The following is a 24,375-nucleotide window of genomic DNA, read 5'->3' on the forward strand; positions in this document are numbered from 1 at the left end:
AATATAATGAATGCTTCCAGGCTAGGAAGGAGAGATGAGAAGGCTGCTGGATTGACAGGAAAAGAGGAGTTCAAGACTGGAGGATTTGCAAAGCCCAGCTCTGGAGAACTCTAGAAATAGGAGGGCAAAAGAGTTGGAGAGTGGAGTTTTGGAGCAACATTGGCAATGACCAATTTTCAGTCCTTTGCTTCAGAAGTGAAATTTTTACAATGGAGTGTAGGGAACAGTCACTGGGGAAGGGAATCAAGGAAACATGAATCTCATTTACTGCATCAGTCATCTACATGGACACCCCACCAGAAGGAAGGCAGGAGCTGGAAAGGAGAAGACAGAAAAGCCAGTGCTCAGTTGTTGGTAATGTGAGAGTGTGCTTAGAGGCCATTAGCTGATAGTGATAAGAAGGGGACAGGGTATGAGCCTCAGAGGGGTTAGAGGAGAATTAAGTTCATTGAAGTAGCCTAAGGAAGTTACAAATTGTTCTACCAAAAATTTTATTTCCTCAAATCTTGAAAAGTAAACAATCAAGTTCTATGCATGGATGAGTTTCTAGAGGGGAAGCCATTAACAGCACTAACAATTCTAACCATCTCTGTAGATACAGAAACTGACCCTAGGCCACAGTTCACCAGATTGACTAGTTGAACCTAAACTTTAGTTAAAATATTGGTGGCAATCAGGAAGACAGCATCTTATGAGTTCTTTGAAGAGTCTCCAGGGGAACAGATTCCCTTGGTGTACCTGCTGCAGGTTTCAACTTGCACTCCCTTTACTACTTTTTTCTCCAAAGGCCTCTGGGGTCCACTGAAGGACTCCAAGATTTAAGCTCCTTTAGAGAAAGCATTTGCATTCTGGCCTTGTCATTGCAGCCTTAACATTATGTAAGCTTGGCGGGGGGCGGGGGGGTCGGGAGTCCTCTTCTCTCTGATGTGAGATGGTCAGGCAATGGCCAGGTGATTTTAGCAGAGGAGGACAGTTGAAGGAACCTTGAATGACTTTCAGCATTTGAAGAGAAGCAGGTCATGAGCTGTATTAGTCATGCATCGTTGAGAGCTGAGATTTTAAAAAATAGGGCTAGCTACAATACAATAAAACTAGTAGGTGGTGATGGATATTTAAAAATTAAATAATAGAACAAAAAATAGTGGAGTGCCATCTAGGTACTTGGGAAAATTTTCTTTCAGGTTTGTGTGTGCGCGTGTGTACACGCACGTGTATACTGAGATGGTTCTTAACAAGAATTAAATTTCCAAGGGATGTATTATTTTAGCTATATTAACTAAACATGATTAAGAGATTCATTATCTTAACTTCCTGTGAATTCCATAAAATGATTTGGAGGTTTGTTTTTTTTTTTTTTTTTTAAGGCTGGGAAAATGTATTTAAATGGACAAAAATGCCCTAGCATTGCCTTTCATTGTTAGGTTCCATCCTCAAAACCAGTGTTGAATAGAAGAGTTTCAGAACAAGTTTAATCTTGGTAAGCCATTAAGAAATGTGAAATCAGTGACTAAAACTCAGTCACACCAGTTTTCTCAGAAACTGTAATTATTTACTTCAAGATTTAGAGATAAACCAAGTATAATTTTCATCCTCAAATCTCTCTTTCATCCTCTGTTGTAGGATTTCATTGGCTGGAATAACAGTGACAAGAGCAGGAGGGTAGGCTGCAGGATTCATGGGAGGCAGGAGCTCGATATAAACTGCCGCTTGCCTTAGGCTGTCCCATTGGTGCTCTAAATGGCATTAAATAAGATTGCATGGAGATAAGACAGGGACCCAGAGATGACTTCAGCATATGAAGGAGGCGTGAGACTCCTTGGATGGTTCATGGTCTGCTTCATGCTTCATTTAAAGCTGAGGCTTTTTCTTTTTTTAAAGCTGAGTTTTTCAAAAATATTCATTAGCTACAATCCAAGGAAATTAATTTAATGAGTAGTAATTAGTATTTTTAAAAAACTGAAACCAGAGAACAGAAAATCAGATTGCATTCTGTGAAAGTTTCATATCACTTATGTGTGTGAATGTGTGTCTTTGTATGTGAATGCACATGCACAATATGTACATGTGTGTGTTGGGTCTTTCTGTAAAATGTCATTCTTTTTATGGATCACAGACAAAAATGTTTTAGAATACTTCTCTAATGTGAAGGGACAGGAGACATAACCAGCTCCTGCATGTCCTAGGGTTCTGACAGTGTCTCAGAAAAACTGAGAAAAGCCTTGGGGAAGGGTGTTTCAAACAAAATGTTATTAGTGGTGCATATTAATTGCACAAGATAATTATTTCATTTTGAAATCTCCAAACGTGTATAACATGCTTTGATGGTATCCATCCTGTTACTCTCTCTGCCAACCCCTTCCCTACTAGCCCTCCTAATACTTTTATCTTTCCCCATCCCTTAGCTTCCATAAAAGAGAGAAAATGTGCAATACTTGTCTTTTTGTGTCTTGCTTTTGCTTTACATGAGCATCTCCAGTTCCATCAGTTTTCCTGCAAATGACATGATTTTATTCTTCATAGCTGAATAACACTCAATTGTGTATATAGGCCACATTCTATTTATCCATTCATCTGCTGATGGACATCTAGGCTAGTTTCATAGCTTGGCTATTGTGAATAGTGCTGCAATAGTGTGGGTATGCTGACTTTGAGTGCCTCAGGTATATACCCAGGTTTGGTATAGCTGGATCATATGGTAGTTCTATATTTGTTTGCAGGGGGTGGGGGGACCCCTAACCTGTTTTCCATAGTGGCTGTACTAAGTTACAGTCCTACCCACAGTGTGTAAGTATTCCTTTCTTCCCCTCTCCTACTCCTCCAGCTTCACCAGCATTTGTTATTTTTTTTTCTTGCTAGTTTTTCTTTTCTTTTTTTTTTTGCTAATTGCAATCCTGATGGGGGTGAGATAGAATTGCAGTATAGTTTTGATGTGCATTTCCTTGACAGCTGAAGATGTTATACATTTTTTCATATATTTATTGTCCACTTGTACTTCTTCTCAGAAGTGTCTGTTCAGATTGTTTACTCATTTATTGATTGGATTACTTGTTTTTTTTGGTGTTGAATTTTTTTAGTTCTTTACATATTCTGGATATTAATCTTCTGTCAGATGAATAGCTTGCAAATATTTTCTCCCATCATGTAGGCTGTCTCTTCACTGTTGATTTCCTTCACTGTGCAGAAGCTTTTTAATTTGAAGTGGTCTTATTTGTCAATTCTTGCTCTTATTTACTCTTATTACATGGGAGTCTTATTCAGGGAATCATTGTCTATACCAGTCTACTGAATTATTTCCTCTGTGTTTTCCTATAGCAGTTTTCAAGGTTTCAGGTCTTACATTAAGGTCTTTGATCCATTTGAGTTGATTTTTGTATAGAGTGAGAGATAGGGATTTAGTTTCAATCTCTACATATGGCTATCCAGTTCTCCTGGCACCATTTGTTGAAGAGGCTGTCTGTCCTTTCTCTAATGTATGTTTTTGGCTCTTTGTTAAGAATCAGATAGCTGTAGATGCATGGATTTATTCTCGGATCTTCTATTCTATCTCATTGGTCTATATGTCTATTTTTTGTCAATACCATGCTGTTTGTGCTATATTTTGAAATCAGGCATTGTGATGCCTCCAGTATTGTTGTTTTTGCTAAGGATTATTTGGCTATTCTGGATCTTTTTGGTTTAAATATGAATTTTAGAATTTTTTTTCTAGTTATATGAAGAATGTTTTGGGCATTTTGATGAGGGTTATGCTGAATCTGTATATCACTTTGGATAGTAGGGTCATTTTAACAATATTAATTCTCCCAATTTGTGAACGTAGGCAATCTTTCCATATTCTAGTGTCTTCTCCAATCTCTTTCTTTAGAGTTTTATAATTGTCATTGTAGATGTCTTTCACTATCTTAGTCGGGTTTATTCCTAATTTTTTTAAAGGCTATTGTGAATGGGATTATTTTGCTGATTTCTTTCTCAGAAAGTTCATTATTGCTGTGTAGGAAAGTTATATATTTGCATATTGATTTTTTATCCTGCTACTTTGTTGAATTTATCAGTTTTAAGAGATGTTTAGTGTACTCTAGAGTTTTCTAGAAACAGAATAATATCATCTGCAAACAGAGATAATTTTACTTCTTGTTTTTCTACTTTTCTACTTTTTATTTTTTATTTATATTTATTTATTTATTTTTCTTTCTTGATTTCTCTGGCTAAAGCTTTCAGTGCTATACTGAATAAGAGTGATAAAAGTGGACATCTTGTTTCATTTCTGATTTTAGAGTAAATGCTTTCAGTTTTTCCCTCATTCAGTGTGATTTTGGCTGTAGGTTTGCTATAGATAGGATTTTTTAGGTTTAAATATGATCCTTCTTTACCTACTTTATTCAGGGCTTCCATTATGAAAGGATGTTGAATTTTATTAAAGGCTTTTTCTGCATCTGTTGAGATGATCATGTGATTTTTATCCTTCATTCTAATTATGTGCTGTGTTGTATGCATTGAATTGTGTATGGTGAACCAAACTTGCATCCCTGAAATGAAGCCAACTTGATTATGGTATATGATCTTTTTAATATGATACTAATTGCAACTTAAAGTATTTCATTGAGGATGTTTGGATCTGTGTTTATCAAGAATATTGGTCCATAGTTTTCTTTTTTGTTGTTGCTATGTCCTTACCAGGTTTTGGTAGCGGAGTAATACTAGTTTCATAGAATGAGTTTGTAAGAGCTCTGTGGAAGTATTAGCCCTGTTCTGAGGCTTCTGTGGTTTAGATGTGGATTGTCCCCTCATGGTTCATGTGCTAGAAGCTTGGTCCCTAGTGCAGCAATGCTGAAATGCTGAAATGTGGTGAAACCTTTAAGAAGTGGAGCCTAAGCCAAGTGTGGTGGCTCATTCCTGTAATCCCAGCTATTCAAGATGTTGAAGCAGGAGTATCACAAATTCAAGGACAGTGGTGGCAACTTAGCGAGACTCTATTCTCAAACATCTGGAGATGTAGCTCAGTGGTAAAGTGCCCCTGGGCTAAATCTCCAATACTGGAAGAGGAGGAGAAGGAGAGGATGGAGAGGATGAAGAGGAAGGAGAATGGGAAGAGGAAGAGAAAGAGAAAGGGGAAGAAGAAAGAGAAGGGGAAGAAGAAGTAGAGCCTAGTGAGAGGGAATGAAGTCATTGGGGCATCATTTTTGGAAGAGATTAATGCAGTTGTTGCAAGGCACCAGATAGTTCTGGAGAAGTGGGTTCTTAGAAAGTGAGGCCACCCCACTGCTTGGCCTCTTCTGCATAGGGCCATTTCCCTTTTTCCTTCTCTGCCATGTTATGATACAACCAAAAGGACCTTGTCAGAGGCCAAACTGATAAGGTTGGCTGATCTTGGATTTTGAGCCTCCAAAACTGTGCATAAAATAAATTTCTTTTTTTATAAAGTTTCCAGCTTGAGGTATTTCATGATACAAGTGAAAAAAGACTAAGACAGATGCTATTTACCTACATCCATTCATTACATGTATTAAAATCACAACGAGCCTTTATATGGGTACTCTTTTTACCACCCTTATTCTACAGATAAGGGAAAAGAGGATTCCACCATTAGATAGTAGTGGGGTTAGTAGGACTTCAGAGTCGTAACTTCTGCCCAGGGACCTGCTGGGATTTTCCCTGATCCTGAATCTCTTAGTCTATGTAATACTTCTGGAGCTACTAAAGTGACTCTTAGATGGTATAATGGTACCTACCCCAAGAAGTTCCTATCACTGCCAGGTTCAGTGGCACATGACTATAATATCAGCAACTCAGCAGACTGAGGCAGGAGGATTGCAAGTTCAAGGCCAGCCTGGACAACTTAGTGAGATCCTCTCTCAAAATAAAAAGAGCCAGGAATGTAGCTCAGTAGTAGAGTAGCCCTGGGTTCAATCTCCAACACCAGGAAAAAAAAAAAGAAAGAAAAAAGTTCACAGCACTGTCTATCACCATCTTTGTCACACTTACTGATTGCCTGCCATATGCCTGGGGCTAGTCTCACTATTTAATACACTTCTTTTCCTGTGTAACAATATTTATCCTTCTTATAAACATTGTAAGTGCCCAGTCTATTTTAGTCCAGTCTATTTTTAAAAAAGCTACAAGTCATAAGCTATCAAATTGCTTTTAAAACCACTAATGGGTAAAGCTCAGTTTGAAATTATTCTTTAACTGCAACTACAAAAAGATAAAATAATACATGTGAAGGGGTTGACTCAGCACAACATGAATATTGGCATTATGTTCTTAAGTGAAGGCCAGCCCTAGTTTGTGAGTCCTAATTTTAATTGACATATTTTTACTGGTAAGCAAAAAATCACATCCATTTCACTGCATCCAGGGCATAGCTACATACAGTTTAAAAAGCACTCTCATATCCCACCTCACATGATTTTCACCACAATGCTGCACCTCAAAAGTTATCATCCCCATTTTGAAGCTAAGGTAATCAGGAATGAGGATTTCTGACTCAATATTGTCTGTCTGTCCCTCCCTTGACTCCCTCCCCTCCTCTCCCCTCCCCTCTCCTCCCCTCCTCTCCCTCATTTTCTGATTGCAAAAGTAACATATCCAGTATCTGAAAAAACTTACAAGTACTATAAAAAATAAAAATTATTGTCTTGATGATAACCACATTTAACAGTTTTTGATATTTCCTATTATTTGAATATTTTGAGTTTTGCAAAATTATAAAAGCAGGATGCCTTTATATAGTCCACCTAAGTCTCTCCAAGGGGAGACCAGCTGCTGATGAACATGCTGTTTACTAGCCAGACCTCCTCTTCCTCCTTTTCTTGTGTGCTCTTCAAAGATCAATGTAGTTCAAGGTACAGGTGGGAAAGACAGAACCAGCAGATTCAAACATTTTGGGAGACCATAGGTTCAAAATGGAAAAAAAAAAAAAAAAAAACAACAAAAGTTTTTATAACTAGAATTTCTGAGTAAAAAGCTGGGACAGTTAGGTCAGTGGTGAGAACACATCTCCCTCTGAGCACCAGGAGCCACACAGGGTTTCCAATTTTAACATGGCAGTTGATAACTTGGTCTGTTCATTTGAGGATGATGTCAGCACTAGAGCAGTATTGATATATGCACTGAATAGAGACCTCAGTCCTGGCATTCAGGAGAGTAAGAACCCAAACCCAGAGTTTCAGTCTCTGCTACCTGTGCAACCTACAAATCCAATTCTGTCACCGTCAGCAATACAAGCCCTACTTACATTATTTTGTTTATGCTTAACATTTAAAAAAAATTTTTTTTTAGTTGTTAATACACCTTTATTTATTTTATGTGGTGCTAAGAATCGAACCCAGTGCCTCATACATGCCAGGCAAGTGCGCTACCACTGAGCCCCAGCCCCAGCCCCTAACATTTTTTAATAAGGATAAAAGTGGAGAAATCCCATGAAAATAGAAGGGAGACCAGTAGAGTAGAGGAAGGGGATGGAAGAGAGGGAAAGAGGAGATACTAGGGAACAAAAATGACCAAGTGATATTGTTCTACATGTTCACGTATGAATATGTAAAACTGAATCCCATTGTATTAATTATAATGTACCAATAAAAAATTTTAAAAAATTTATATGACATATTGACTTTAGATATAAGTCTATCCATAAACTGACTTTTGCATGGGGTTTGGTAATCTTTTTATATGTGTGTTTTGTATGTATTTATACATAAATAAGTGGAATTAATAATCATAAAACCAATAAATTCTTGGAATGCCTCTGAGTAAAAATGCCTACATTCCTATTCCATATCTACTGCATATATACAATGTATTATATATTATAAAATACATATTGCATATTGGATAACAATAGAAATAAAAAATATCAGTTATGAAGGCCAAAAAGACAAAGTACCTTATCTGGACATCCTGGCCTATGCAAGTCTTTTGAAACAGTTACCTGTGTAGAGAAAAGTATTGGAGTGTCCTCCTACCACGACATCCACACCCTTCACTTTCTGAGCAATGAGTTTATCCATTTCAAAACCAGAGTGCCCCAGTGCAATAATTTTGTTCACATTTAGAGTTTTTAGCTTATCTACTTCAGGTTGCAATGCAGCGATTTCATCTTCAAATACTAAATTCGTTCCTAAGAGACAAAATAGTTTTGATTATATTCTTATTTTACATACTAACATGCTAAGTATATACATCTTAATTAATTTTATTGTTTTATTTCTCTGTTTAGTGGTACTGAGGGATTGAACTCAGGGCTTGCTCTACTATTGAGCTATAATCCCAGCCCTTTTTATATTTTCATTTTGAGACAGGGTCTCATTCAATTAACTAGATTGGCTTCAAACTGGTGATCCTCCTGTCTCAGCCTCCCAAATTGCTGGAATTACAGGTGTGTACCACTGTGCCTAGTGGACAACTTAATTTGTTAAATCTCTTCAATTAAGACTAAAATGTATTTATATATTACTGACAAATCCCGTAGGAAGCTAATAAAACTTCAAATCCACATTCCCAGTTACTTTTACTTAATGTTGCATTAGTTTAAAATTGAGCTCAATCCCAAACTATGAGGAGAGCACAGACATGGTTTGTTTATCTCTTTTTATATGTAAACTTCCATAATGTCAATGCAGAAATGTCTGAGCATATAAACCTGATGTATATAGAAGCAGCTCCATGGCTGTGTTTGGAAACTTGGGATAATTAGCCTTCAAACATAAATCTATCAGCAAGTAGTCCTTGGATGCTAATTTTAACATGGCAGTTGATAACTTGGTCTATTCATTTAAGGATGACGTCAGCACTAGAGCATTACTGACATCTGCACTGAACAGGGATCTCATCTAAACATTGCTGGCACTGGAAGTGTGTACATTCTTCACTTGCTGCTTATGCCTACACTCGGTGGTAATAAACAATCTCTTGTTGGTAAGCATGGATCTGGCTGCTCAGCCTGGTGCACTTTGGCTTCAAGATGACCAGTTCCTTAGTCTCTATAGCTGAACCTCAGCAAGTTCTGAGTTATTTGGCTCTGACTAGCATGAAGGTCACTGAAAATACTGACACACTGCTCTAAAGTTGAACCCAGTTCTCTGCTGCAAGGCAGTCCCTCTAGTTGATCCAGACTCCTTACCCTAATTTCTAAGAACCAGCACTAAAATTAAAATGCCAAATTGAAAAAATAAAAAGATTATGAAGTAAAAGAACATCCCATAAGGAAGTTTCAAAATGAAAGTCTGCAAATTCCAGCTTGAAAAATGTTTTTCTCCAAAGAGCAACAAGACTATTAAAAATGCATCCCTTGTTACATTTCCTTACACTGTGATGTTCAGGAGTTTCCATATGCTTCTGTGGAGTCCTAACTGCATGTCAATTCCACATGTGCAAATTATCATTGAAGATAAACAACACTGCTGACATCATAACCAGACAATCTGAAAATTAGCCACTCACAGTTGGTTTGGACTTGCTGTGTTGTCATAACTTATAAGCTACATTTAAAAATCAAGAGTTGCAGCTGGGTGTGGTGGTGCACACCTGAAATCTCAGTAGCTCAGTGGGGAGGGGGGGTTGCTGAGGCAGGAGGATTGCGAGTTCAAAGCCGGCCTCAGCAAAATCTAGGTAATAAGCAACTCAGTGAGGTCCATCTCTAAATAAAATACAAAATAGGGCTGGGGATGTGACTCAGTGGTTTAGTGCCCCTTAGTTCAAACCTCAGTACCCACCTACCCCCCGCCAAAAAAATCAAGAGTTGCAACAGCTTTGCCACCATAGTCTAACATGAGAAGCCTGTTTCTTGTTGATTACCCCAAGAAGCCCAAGGCTCTTTGGTCAGCCCTCTCTTAAGTCTTTCTCTGGGAGTCCCTTTAAAATGACAAGGTATATGCTCCTGCCCACACCTGCCCTCTCCTTCCTGCTCAATTTTCTCCACTGCCTTACCAATTTATGACACATTAAACATCTTACTTATTATCTCACAGGCAGAATTACATTGCAGGAATTCCATTGCCTAATTAAAATAATTAAATGTGCTAGAAATACAAGTTATATATCTGTAGATGCGTGGGTCATTTGGCTTGATTAGGGGCCAGAGATCTTTAGGAACAGCCCCTGCCAGACTTCACTTGTAGTTTTGAATGCACTGAATTAAACAAAGATACTTTCTATGTCAACAAAGAGTTCACTGAGCAGAAGGCATTATGTCTTTAAGAAGTAACTTAGAACACAGACTCAATGTCATCCTAAGTACATCATTTGCCCAGTTGTTCTTATTTTTCCTACAATCCATAAAAATACTACCAAGGTCTGATTTAACCCAGCTATTTTTAAATCACATGTGCATAAAAGTAGAAAGTACCTGGATTTGAAAGAAAAGGGGTTTCTTTTGAAGTGTATCCAACAATTCCCACGGATTCACCACCAACAGAAAGTATTTTATATGGCAAATAAAGTCCTGATATTTGAGATGCCAATGGGCCCTTCGCCTTAATGTTTGCACTAAGAATTGGAAAGTTGACCTCCTTGAGGAGTGGATTCATTAGTCCTTCTACACCATTATCAAATTCGTGATTTCCCAGCGCCTAGATAAAAGGGGGGAAAAAACAAAAAGAATTAGGTATTCTGGAATTTCCAATAAAAACATACTTTAAAAATATTATAGCCTAGTGGTTCCCCAAACTAGCTAGGTTCTATGAGACAAACCCAGCAGCCAGATACTTCCAAGATTTCACTCAGGGATCCTGGAATGGACCAGGGACACTCAGATCATGAGCAGGTCTATCATTGCTCCCCCAGGTCTCAGCCCATCAATGAAGGTGCCATCAAAATGCCCAAGGGTCACTGGAGAGCTAGTTGAAGCTGTCTCGCCAGTGCCTGATCTGAGGGGGCTTCAGAGTCTGCCTATGCCTGACTCTGCCCTGCCTTTTCGTGTTCTGTTTTCTCTCATAGAACCACATTTCAGACCTAGCCCTTAACACGAACAGGACTCGTCAAGAGGCAACTCAAAAGAATTGTCAGCAGAGACCAGTAGCCTCCTTCCTGGTCACATCTCCCAGGCCTTCATTCCCCCAGGTTCCCACAGCTGCTTCTTCCCAGGGATTCCCATGGTCCTCTAGTTCTGGGAAGGAAGCAGGATCCAGCATCCCCACACTTTACTGTGTGGCACTGGCTTCTTCCTTCCATCAGCTCCAGGCCACCCTTTCTTCCGTTCTCAGCAGCTTCACCTTGAGAATGAACTTCATGCTGAAATGACCATGTGACCTTCAGCAGGTTCTGGACCCACGCTGAGCACAAGGCTTCACAGGGAGCAGGGATGATTTCAAGCACCCTCTCCATACAGGATCGCACTTATGAAACATGGCATGCCATCTGCCTTTCCCAGAGCACTCAACACTCTCCTCCACTGCCTGCTGGATACACCCATCTCCCCTGGGCACTCACACGCTTGCTTAGACGATTCTGCTGACTTAGTACTCAAACCAGACAATCTCAAACGTAAATATCACATCCAGTTTTGCTTGTCTTTGTGGGTCAGCTGGGCAAAGCCTGGAGGCACTGGCTGGCTAGCAATCCCTTATGCTAACAAGGGCCAGAGTATATTCTTTTCAGCCTCACCCATTTCTTCTTAGCAAATTTCACACCCCACAATGATATGTTTGTAGAGTTATTCTTTTACATCTGTCTCCTGGCTGGACCGGGTGCTGAGCCACCGTGGTCCACCCTCTCTGTCCTGCTCAGCACTATAGTCCCCTCTTGTGGCATGCAGGCATCCAATGACTACCGGTGACTTAAAGGGTTGTGCAGATATTCCCATGGGTGTATGTTTCTGCAGAGAAAGCAACACAACATCTGTACATTCCCACACAGCTGCCTCCCCTAGTAAATTCTGAATTTCTGAACTTGCCTTTTCCCTCATCTCTGATGACCTACTGATTTTTATCTCTTCCTCTTACCTAATTAAGTTCCTTCCTAAAAACTGATCTAGACTTAAGGTTCTCCTAGCATTAGGAAATTGGTTTCGGGGGGTTGTTTATTTTTTTCTTCTGGTGCTCTCTTTGCACAGAAAATTTTCTCCCCATGGTGGAATAAATCTTCTTTGTTATAGTATAGTAATTATGTTGCTTAACTGTATGGTTGTTCTGTTTGCAGTGAATGTTTCTACTGTTCTTCATAAAAGATTATCCAACCTGTGAGTAACATTATATTCCTAGCATTTGAAATGGCTGAAGTTACACTTTTCACTTATTTGTTACTTATTTAATGACTTCTCCTCACCACCCTACTAGAGTACAAGTCTCCTGGAAATAATGACTTTGATTGTCTTTTTCCTCCTAAACTCGTGGGGAGAAGAGCCCTGATCCATGGTGCTCCATGCTGTGGACAGAAAGACTAAATGATCTCATTCACATTCATACCTTCAACCCCAAAAGTAAATTCTCCAGTCAGACTTTTCTCCCAATTTCTGGATCTGTATGTCAACTGACTATTTCCCCTCAGTGGCTCCAAAGTACCCCAAGCTCGCCAAGCTCAAAGCCCCTTCCTAGGAGATTTGCCTTCTGGGTCCAAGGTGCCATTGTGTACCCAGTCAACAAAGCCATAAAGCCTGGAGCAACTCATCTCTCCTTCTCCCTCCTCTTTCCCCTCCTATCTGCTTCCTTCCCCTGCCCTAAATGCTCCTGTTTCTGTCCATCCCATTGCTCCTGCCTCACTGTAGTCAGTGCCTTTTCCCCCTGGTCTAAGGCAATGAATTCCTCGCTGGACTTTCAGCCATCTCCATTCCCTTCTCTAAACCACTCTTTATATTGCTGCCAGAATAGTCTTTCTAAACTGCAAATCTGAGTTTGTCGCTCTTTATCTGAAGGTCCCACAGAGGCACCTATTGTATGAAATCCAACATCCAGAGGCTCAGAGGCTCTCTGAGCTCTGATCTCGCCTTCCCCTGCAGGCTATCTCTAACACCTGCCTCCTAATGTGTGAGGCAACCAGGCAGAGCTGCTTTACCACTTATGAACAGTGAGTGGCCTGGGGCACATTCTGGCAGTTTCTTCTGAAAGGGTAATGAATGAATAAAATGAAAGTGGTAATTAAAGTGAACTAGCATTCACTAGACACTTGCTGCATGCCAGAATAATGAAAAGTGATCTGGGCTGGGGGTGTGTCTCAGTGGTAGAGCACTTGCCTAGTAGGCAGGAGGACCTAGGTTCAATCTTCAGCACTAAAACAACAACAATAACAAAAGGTTTTCTACAGAAAGGCTGATTTTGTGTGAGGTTGGTACTGCTATTGCCAGGCTCATTTTACAGATGAAGAAATTGAGACTTAGAGAAGTTAAAGGAACTGTTGGAGGTCACACAAGTGTAAGTGGTGGAGCTGGGGCTAGAACCACTTCTGTTCCATTCCATTTCTGAACCTCCATGCTTGGCCAGAAAGGGCTTTGCCTAAGGCCCGGCACACAGCAATAGCAAAGTTTGATGTCTTTCCTCTCTTCAACCCCATCCCTCTGCAGCCCAGCAGACTTCTTACCTGCCCACTTGGGTAGTCTGACACCCACCAGTCCCTGGAGCACAGGAGAGTGCATTGTTCAATGGCCAATGAACAGAACAGTCTATATATCTTTTCTTTCTCCTACAATTTTATAATTTTTGTACAAAGATTAATGCAGCAGAAAATTCCCTCTATAAATATTTATTTTCTTTAGACACTTGTATTTTCATATCCTCATCTTGACTTCCTCCTACCTATGTTTCCTCTCTTGCACTTATTAGAACTTAATGATTCATAAGGTCTTCAGAAGGAGGATCATGCCACTCACCTAGTTATATCAAGTCCCCCCAAAGTGCAGGCACACAGCAGGCACTCAAGAAAAGGATTAAATAGATGGATCTACTTATTCATTGATATTATTTTATTAATAACACGAAAATATACCAGAAAAAGACCACCTAAAAGAAGAACATAAAGCAATAAAAACCCTACATACACAGAGTAGATATAGTCAATATGCACTGAGGATTAGTTCAAAGACCCTAAAGGATATCAAAATCCCTCATAGAAAAGTCCCTTCTATAAAATGGCTTTGTATTTGCACATAAACTATGCACATCCTCCCATAAATCATCTCTGAATTACTTATATTACCTATTAGAGGCCAAATGTTATTCAATAGTTGTTATCATTTAGAGAACAATGGCCAGATAAATATCTGTACATATTCAGACACAATTTTTTCCCAAATATTTTTAATAGGCTGTTGACTGAATCTATGAATTTGGAACCCACAGCTAGAAAGGGCTGACTGTACTCTTGTTCCTCCTTTTTTGGTCTTCTCTAAAAAATGCTCACCCAACTTTATTCATGTGTGCTTGTAAATTTTTTATAGCTAAATTGTACTTGCTATTTATTGTTTAACTATCATGTTAGGCAATGGATTTCCATGATCTTAAATCATATTCTCTTTCTCCTCACCCTTGTCTTTTGCTTTCCAAACATTGCATTTCTAATACTGACTCATTCATTCATTAACCCTATTTTATCCGTATAACAACCTTGTATATTTTTAACTACCAACATTAAATTTCACCAAATGCACTTTCCTGAAATTTAAGAGTGGAGCCTAGCAAAATGGCCTTCAATATCTCCAACACCAGAATCACAGAGATACAACATGAGCATCTGCTCCAGGCCTGGCTTTTTGCCCCCACCACTTTCTTATTACAGGACAAAGCCTAAAACACTATAGAAAAAGAAAAACAAACAAACAAAAAAACCCCTGGTGCTCTTACATGAAAGAAACTTTCCCTACTCTCCATTGAGCCCAGCTGAACACTATCTTGCCATGTAAAGTCAAAGGGGAGGGGAGGGGAGGGGAGGGGGGATAGGAAGGGGATAGGAGGGGCAGCAGAATACAACAGACACTAGTGTAGCAGTATGTATAAACGTGGCTGTATAATTAACGTGATCCTGCAATCTGTACATGGGGGAATAATAAGAATTCATACCACATTTGAAACAAATGTATGATATATGATATGTCAAGATCAATGTAATGTTTTGAGCAACCAATAAATTTCTGATGTTTAAAAAAATAAAATAAAATACAGATATTAAAGTAACATTATAATACAAAGTAACATAATTAATGAAATACTGTTAAGTTACCCTAGAATTCATGAATTAAAACCAATGTATTTTTCTTCATAAAAAAAAAAATGTAAGCTAGGTGCATTGGCCCATGCCTGTAATCCCAGCAGTTTGGAGGCTGAGGCAGGAGGATGGTGAGTTCACAGCCAGCCTCAGCAACTTAATGAGGCCCTAAATAATGCAGGGAGACCCTGTCTCTAAACAAAATATAAAAAGGGCTGGAGATGTGGCTCTGTAGTTAAGCACCCCCAGATTCAATCCCTAGTATCAAAAAAAAAAAAAAAAGAAAGAAAAAATGTAAATGTGAAGAACAAAATATTTGATACTTTTGTGACTCAAAATCCTCTTGTTAAATGAATAGTCTGATGTTTCTAACACCTTCTGCAGATATTTGTTAAAATTTACACTGAATATAGATAATTTATGAAAGTTCTTCAGCTTTGGAAAAAACTTCTGTTGACCAAGAGTAAGACCTAGCAGGTCATATGATTCACCAACAGAGGAATGAGGCTATTTTAAGACTTCTGATGCCAAGTTTCTTGTTTTGGTTATTAAAAAAAAAACCCTGCAATTAGGAATAAAGGACAACTCGTGTTTAAAGTTTGGCTTTTAATCCACATGAGTTCTGTTACAGGCAAAAATCTACTTTCCTTTTAGGAGTAACCCATGTCCTTACTTGGAAAAAAAACCCAGGTAATTATGAGGTGATCACATCTCCATTTGTTTGTTTCCAATACACTATATACTAAAAATAATTCAAAATAGAATTCAAAGCTGGGCCTGAAATCCCAGCTGAGACAGGAGAATTGCAAGTTTGAGGCCAATCTTAACAACTTGGCAATACCTTCAGCACCTTAGTCAAAGTGCCCTTGGGTTCAGTTCAGTTCCCATTAACCCCCATCCCCCAAAGCATTCCATTATCTTATGGATGCCAAATTAAATGAGAGATACCTGACTCTCTGAACTTTTTTCCTGTCCATGGCAGATACCAATTGATTGAGCTGGTCTTTCCCATGGAGTTTAGAAGGAGCCTCACAATCCTTTCCTATCTAGACAATGCAGGGGAGCAAATATCAACCAACTAGAAATGGCACTTGAGGTAAAATTATTTTCTATCCATTCACTAAGAAAATAATTGTTATCTATTTCCTGGCTTTTAATAACAGTAAAATAGATCTTTAGCAAGTAAAAAAAAAATACTAGAGGCAACACTTTTAAACAAGAAAAAAAAAAGTCCTTCTGACTTGATACCATGGATGGGATGTACAACCAAAGGCAGCAGTCATGTTGAAACTCTGCTGCCTGACCACATTGTCCTCTGATTCAGTGGGTCAGACATCTATGTTTTTTCTTTCCCACGGTCTGCTCAGGTGGAGCTGCCATTTATCCATCTATTCTTTTCACCTACAAATAAAGTCTCACATTGTTACCGAGTAAATGGACAGGAAGAAATGGTGAGAACCAGCTCAGGGTGTGAATAAGAGAAACAAACACACTTAAGGTGAGAATAGGTCAGAGCTGGTGGCTGATGCAGGATGAGGATCAAGGCCTGAGCCCTGACGCTGGTTGGAATGGCCTGCAAAAGGGGACACAGGCCGGTGGCCACTGGATTGCTTTCCATGAAAGTCATTTATTATTCTGGAATATTTTAGAGAAATCTTCTGACTTCATCAGTTACAGGTGTTGATCCCAAAACCTCTCTATTATTAAATAATTAAACAATGCATTAATTCATCCCCCAAGCCCATTTAAAATGTATCTAAAAGAAAATCCACAGTGAATATTCATTGAATGAATGAAGAAGTAAATAAGTAACTGGTAGGGAGAAAAAACAAGTAAAAAGAAACAATTCTGGAGTTATTAGTTTTTAAGCCTCTGGTCTAGGTGGCCAAAATTCTACACAATATCATTTTCTATGTGTGTTGTAATGAGAAAAAAGGGTTACAAAACATAGTCATTCTTGTCTCAGGTACCATGCAGGGTTCTACTTTGAAAGCCTTTGATAAGGAAGCATAATAACCACAGAAAAATGAAAAATAATTTTAGCAGGAAACTGAACCATAAAAGGCAAGCAAGCCACAAAGCCCCTAAAGCTGAGCAAACCTCAAAGGCCGAGAAGCAGTTAGACTGTCTCAGACAGAGCCTGCTTTCTCAGCTGGGCAACGTATGTCCCCAAACAAATATAGGTGTGAGGAGGGCTCAGCGAACTATCTCTGAGGAGTTCCTGATATAGCCCCGTTGGTCTGTTTGCCTGGATCTGTAGCAAAACTTTCATTCCAAGTGATATCAGAAATCTTAAATTTTTTTCCAAATGTTGGGAAGACTCCCCTCTTCACGTTTGGCCTCCCAGCTTGAAACAAAGCAAAGTGGGTCACAGACATTATGAAAACATGCAGGCCTGGGAGGGGACATGGGAATAGACACCTGATACCCTCTCTCTTTTCTTGTTTCAGGAGATCCTTTATGGAGTTGACTGCAGCAACTTTGTAGTCACTGCTCCTTTCCTCCATTGTCATCATAGCTCCCCACCCCACTCTGTGCGCTGGCCAGAGTCCCCTGTCAGGTCAACCACTGGCAGAGAATGCTTATCACAGTGATCCCACGGGGGAGACACTCAAGACTCATATCATTCCAGGTGTTGGAAACATGGAGAAAGAGAGAAGTATTGAGAAGCCCTATCCTTTAATATCCTCCCACCCCACAGCCAAAAAGGCCAGATGCCTCTCATCCTGCCTCACCCCTCAGTGGTCTCCCTCTCTATCACATTCCTACTGCCTGCTCTGCTGTGTCACCCCTCCCCTGGGACACTCTTGAGTCATCTAGCCAGTCCGTCAGCCACAGATCCATCCAGCTCCAATCCCATCACCACAGGACAACAGAATGAGTTTCTCAAAACACAGCCCTGCCTGCCTCTAACTCCTGCTTTAAGTCTCCCCAGGGCTGCCTGCTTCCCGCCAAAATAAGTCCCAACTCCTTGGATAACACACAGACACTCCCTGATTTCCCAGAAATGTTCTGAGCTGCATCATTTTTTTCTGCCTAAACTTCAGGTGCCCTCAGTTCCAGAAACACTAAATCCTTCAGATGCACTGAGCTGCTTCCTGGAGATCTCCACGGTACATCCATGGCACATCTCTTGGGTGCATCCATCGTGCCTTGCACACTCATCCCTAATAGAACCTGTCCGGGCTGTAGCCATCTGTTTACACATCAACTGTCCCTGGACCCCTGGTGACACCAGACAAACAGCTGGCACCAGTCGCCAGCAGATGTTTACTGAATGAGTAACAAAACCACTCACTCCACCGGCTCTATTTTACTCTATGATTTGCTGTGTGAGGCATTAAACCTTTTCAGATGGCAGGATATGAAATAAACTTGGTAAATGGCCATATCTCTGTGGTAAAATGAGAGAAACCAAGTTGCTAGGAAACAGGTGAAAAGCTTAGCCGACTACATCCCAATTCGCAGCTTGACCTCCCAGCAACCCTCTCTGGACAGTTGCCCGGGTTCTCTTGTTTTCATTCCCCATGTTTAAACTTGCAACTTACCTTCATATTTCTACTAATATCTTGCTAGCACTTTCTAGTGAATGGAGAACATTTTTTTTGGGGGGGGGATAGTTTGTTGAACTGTTCTGTGTGCACTGCTGGTGTGTGTGTATGTGAACATCATTTTGATTTCACAGAGGAAGTTAGCAAGAAGATGAAACTTTGTCAAAGTCTTTTTTTTTTTTTAAGAAATCTGGTAAGGTGACCAATTAATTGTTCTATCAAAGGACACCCATATCTGAATCAGAAAGGGGACATTTCATAGCCTTGGTCTTTTGTTCCCAGAGGACTATAAAATTTTTAAATAAAGGAATTTCAAAAAATAAATTTTTTTTCAAAGGCAAAAAGAAATATTAGCAGTTCAGACTGCTACCACAAGGTGAGTTCCGTCTAGTTCGTGTATTAACTCGTTCAATCCTTATAAGCTGTAAGGTGCATGCTATTAGTTCCTCTTTTTATAGATGGGGAATTGAGGTACGGAGCTCCTACAACTGGCAAGTGGCAGAGCTAAAATTTGAGCAAAGGTAAGTGAGGTTTTAGCAGCTAGTATCTTAACTACTCTGCTAAATTTGCTGCTAATGTATGTGCATGGAAGAGATGGGAATCACTTAACTTCTCGCTAGTTTCTCACAAGGTTCTAAGAAGGCAAGTAACAATGCCACAGCACTTGTCCTCAGGAAGCTAGAAGGGCAGACAGGGAGTGAGCATAACTTTAGCACAACCCCCGCCCCCTCCACCCACGTATACATAATCCATGGGAACTGTTGGAAGAAATATGTGTGAGGATGAAGGCACGTGCTGCTCATCAAGCTCAGAGGACAAGCTTCAACTACATGTGGTTGCTCAGGGAAGGTTCACAGGCAAATCACATCAATGGTAGAAACAACTGAGGGAAAGAAAATGAATGAGGGAATGAAGATAAGAAGATTAAGCATGTCAGGAAACAAAGAAGACTTGATTTAAGAGCTGTGGAGTATGCATGATTTGGAGAAGAAGAAATTTTTTTTTTTAATCTACAGAAATCAATTGTAATAATGTCAAAAAGCTATATGTGAGAAACCTGAGGCACATTTATTTGGCTAGTCACTTATACACCAGCTCATCTGTTCAGGACTGGAGGCTGCACAGTCAGCCCTATAATGTAAGGCTTAAGGAGAGAGCCTAGACTGTTACACAATGGGGCTCACTTGCCAATCACTCAGGGGCACTCAACAGCATCTTTAAGATGGAAGGATTCCAAATTATGTTTGTTTGATTGATGTATTACTTGCACTGTGGACCATTTCTTTCTTTTTTATGGGTGCGGGACGTGCTGGGGATTGAACTCAGGGGCACTCAACCACTGAGCCACATCCCCTATTTTGTATTTTATTTAGACAGGGTCTCACTGAGTTGCTTAGTGCCTCACTTTTGCTGAGGCTGGCTTTGAACTCGCAATCCTCCTGCCTTTGCCTCCCAAGCTGCTGGGATTACAGGTGTGTGCTACTGTGCCCATCCACTGTGGGCTATTTCTGATGCTGGGCTGCCCTCATGCCCACAGTTCTGGGTCAGGGCGTGTTGCCTTGGAATGGCAGAAAAGATCTTGGGCTCAACCTAGTTTACCTGCTCACCAATACATGCTGTAAAATTGAACCAACAAATACTGAACAGAAAGCATTTCATGTTTTCTGTATCTATTGAAAAGAACCGATATAGAATATACAAAATGTGCACGTCATTGTTACATTTAGAAATTCTGCTCAACTAAATTAGGTCCCCACAGGTTTAACTACCTTTCTGAGGGATTAGAGGATTCCCGCTAATGTTCAGATGACATATTGAATCAATTATTCAAGTGAGAGAAAAGAAGTGTTAAGATAATTTTCAAATTCTAGTTATGTAGCTGAAGGAAATAAAACACTAAAGGAATTTACACAGCATTCAGATGTATTTGTGAGTGAAGTACAGAAAGTTCCCAGTACAATATTTATTTGGTTCTTTCCCATTTTTAGTTAATAAAACACAGATGCTAGGACAAGGACAAGATGAACTGAGAAGGTGCCTTTGCTCTCCCACCCCACCCCAACCCACCCACCTGAGCCCAGTCTCATCCAACCCCAGAGTCTGGGACTCAGACGGGAACAAAAGAAGCAGAGGCCTGTGGTCACAGCCCCTGTTGGGATCTGTTCCCATCTCTGAGGCGTGAAACCACAAACTTCTAGACACTGGCAACTTCTAAAGTTTGAGCTTTGGGGGAATAATTACTTCCCATTCTTGAAAAAAAAATCCCATTACATGGGTTTGATTCTTAACACTGAGGAAAACCAAAACAAAATTGAAAACCAAAAGCCAATCAAACAAAAAATGATTGCCACAAATAACTGTTTGTCAAGCTTCCCAAACAAGCGTTGCTAATTTGCTTTCCCCCAAACAGGACTTTGTTATTGAAGTAATTCTAAGAGTTTCCTTCATATGAGAGACCTTGCAACACTTGAATGTAAAGTGACTTCTTTTGTAGGGATTAGTTATTTGAGAAGAAGAAACTTGCTCCCTGATGATTTGGGCACAGATGGTAAAAATGAGGCCCCCATGTTTATCTTCTATGGACCAGACTTTTACCTCGAGCATTCCCATGTGTGTTAGAATTCAATAATTTATGCTATGATGTTTCCCTGTCTCCTTCAAAGTTTTTACCCAGCCTCCGTGTAGTTATCAAGGATTCAAATGGGTGTTGCAGCATCTACTATAATTTGAACAGTAGGTTTCACCCTAGCAGGTCTTATTCACCATCCTTAGCACTTAGCACAAAGCCTGGCACATGGTAGTGCTGAATGAAGATCTGTGACTGAATGAATAAATGAGTCTCAAAGACCACAGGCTGGAAACTGGGCTGCTTCTCCTCCTGTTCCTTATGCCATCATTTTTGCTATTAACACTGCATAGAGAGCATTCTGGGACGCCTCATTTGGAAACAGGGAACAACTGGAGGTACCTGGGAAAAGACCCAAACACTCTCTCCACAAGAAAATAGCTGTATCCCCACCTTCTACAAATAGAAAAAGAAAAAGAAAGAAAGAGAGAGAGATTGAGAGAGAGAGAGAGAGAGAGAGAGAGAGAGAGAGAGAGAAGAGAAGAGAAGAGAAGAGAAGAGAAGAGAAGAGAGAGAAACAGTCCAGCACAGTGGTCCATGCCTATAATCCCAGTGGCGTGAGAATTGAGAGTTCAAAGCCAGCAAGGCACTAAACTGCTCAGCGAGACCATGTCTCTAATTAAAACACAGAATAGGGCTGGGGATGTGGCTTAGTGGTAGAGTGCCCCTGAGTTCAATCCCTGGTACCCCCCCCAAAAAAAAGAACATATTAAAAGTAGCTGTGAAGAGAAATAGGAAAGTTGTCAAACAAACTTAGATTTGTGTGTAAGTGAAGTTCCGAGACAAGCTGAGCTATGTTGGCAGTTAGAGACAAGAGAAAGGGCTAGACAGGGACAGAGGTGCTGAGAAGTAACATCAAAAGACTACCTTCTCCAACCCTCCCATCTTATAGATGAGGTATTCAACAGCGATTCACACAGATGATGAGTAGAAGTGCTGAAAAGTAAACCCTTGTGTCCTGACACCCATTCAAACCCCTCTACACTGTTTCTGTTTGTCCCAGCTCCACAAGGACCAGGCACGTCCAGTAAGTCCAAGGAAAAGCCTTTATATTATATTTAAGTGCTTGAAATAGTAGTCCTCAGTTATTGGAGGGTGCAACGACTTCCATGCCCCACAAAAACTCCCAGTGAAATTTAATTTTCATTGTGAGGTATTAAGAGGTGGGGGGAAAAAAAAGAGGTGGGACCTTTATGAGGTGATTAGGTCATGAGGGTGCTGTCTTCATGAATGGATTGATCCATTCATGGGTTCATGGGTTAACTTGAGGGTGGATCTGTTACAAAAGCCAGTTTGGTTCTGTCTCTAACATGAGCCCTTTTTGCCATGGGGATGCCCTGCATGGCCTCAGGACCCTGCAGACAGCCTTACCCAGCAAGAAGAACTTCCCCAGATGCAGTCAGCCTGATCTTGAACTTCCCAGCCTTCAGAACTGTGAATCAAAATAAATCCTTTTCCCCCACCTTATAGTGTTGGGTATTGTTATAGCAACAGAAAACAGATCAGGATGAGGTTGAGCATGAGTAGTGGAAGCACACCCCTGTATGGTAATATCAAAGCCTGCTGACTTTCCCAGAGCCCCATGCTTGAACCCCCTTAGGTATCTGTCAAAGACATACTTCCTGGGCCACCTCTGCCAACAGCAGGTGAGAATAGCCAGCACTCCTGACATCTGACTGTGGGCTGGTATTGTGCCAAGAACTTTGCATGCATTATCAGCTCTATTAAATCCCACGGCAAACTATGGGTTGCAACCCGCCATCACTTAACGTTTTACATGTGGAACAGAGGTGTCATGCCATTAAATAACCCGCTCACTATCCATAGTTTCCACATGGCAGAGAGAAGATGTGATCCAGACAGTCTTACCCACAAGGCACCCGGTAGCTCAGTGCCATGCTACCTGCCTATTGAAGCCAGTTTAGTGGATTCAGGCTTGTGCCATCACCACAATGTGGTCCTTGTCACCTCACCCACAGATTGCTTCTCAGTCTCTTTCCAGTTTCTGGTGTCTTCCCCTTCCCATTAATTTCTGTTCATTTTCTCAAACTGATTTCTAAATAGCTGAAGTTTTTTTCTCACGTGGACCAATCCTCCAATACTCTGTAAACATTGCTGGTTGTTGAACAACTCAGGTCAATGCTGACACTATCTGGATTTGGCATTTCCCACAAGTTACAGGGTTCAGTCACACAAGACTGCCCCTACTTCAGATATCAGGAGAGAGGCCTGCCTGGGCCACCCATATTTCTAACTGACCAGCTATAAATCCCATGACCCCAACCTCAGGGTTGATAATCAGCTAGAGCAATGCACAAAACTCCAAAACTTCCTATTAAGAGTTTATTATAAAAGAATACAACTCAGGAATAGCCCAATGGAAAAGATGAACAGGGCAAGATATGGGGAGTGGATTGCAGAGATCCCATGCCCTCACAGGGCATGCCTCCCCTCCAGGAACCTCTGTATGGTCAGCGACTTATCATACTTCTTCGTCAAGAGTTTTTACAGAGCTTGGTTTCTAGCTCTTCTCTTCCTGGAGGCTGATGCATGAGGTTGGAAGTTCCAACTCTCTAATTCTCTAATCATTTGGTCTTTCTAGTGACTGGCCCCATCTTGAGGGTCTCCATGGCTCTACCCTAAGTAACCTCATTAGCTTAAACTCTGGTATTATCAAAGGAGCTCACTGTGAACACCAAGAACTCTTAGGAAATTTCTTAGGTGTTATGAGCTCTGTGACAGGAACAAATAGTCATATTTTATTACATCAGTCACCTTCTACTCAGAAACCCCACAGTTTACCATAACAAGAGAGGTCTAACTTCTCAGGTGGCCTGTAAGACTTAGACAACCTCACCTCCCTTGATTTCTGCCACACCACTCTGGTCTAGGCTGGTTCATCTTGCAGACTCCTGCCTGGACACCTGTGGCTCATACTGCTGCCCCTTCAGGAATGGAAACATCTCACTGAAACAAAGTTCCTTAGGATTCCAGGTGTTCAGACATGTACAGAGCCTCTGAGACAAGCAGATTCAACATATGTGAAAAACTGCTGGCCTCCAGAGGGGACTGGCA

At 40.5% G+C, this 24,375-nt stretch overlaps 1 protein-coding gene across 2 annotated transcripts in view; it reads right to left on the reverse strand.

Moving 5' to 3' along the window:
• Positions 1–24,375, reverse strand: part of Nt5e (5'-nucleotidase ecto) — a 45,382-nt gene that overhangs the window by 15,250 nt on the left and 5,757 nt on the right. For both annotated transcript variants that reach the window (XM_027928280.3, XM_071613227.1), the window contains exons 2-3: positions 10,340–10,562; positions 7,925–8,113 (exon numbers count right to left, since the gene is read on the reverse strand). In XM_027928280.3, coding sequence (XP_027784081.1) covers positions 7,925–8,113; positions 10,340–10,562 — 412 coding nt within the window. The remainder of the gene's footprint in view (positions 1–7,924; positions 8,114–10,339; positions 10,563–24,375) is intronic.

This window comes from Marmota flaviventris, chromosome 6 (genome assembly GCF_047511675.1).
Source record: "Marmota flaviventris isolate mMarFla1 chromosome 6, mMarFla1.hap1, whole genome shotgun sequence".
Taxonomy (NCBI): Eukaryota; Metazoa; Chordata; class Mammalia; order Rodentia; family Sciuridae; genus Marmota; species Marmota flaviventris.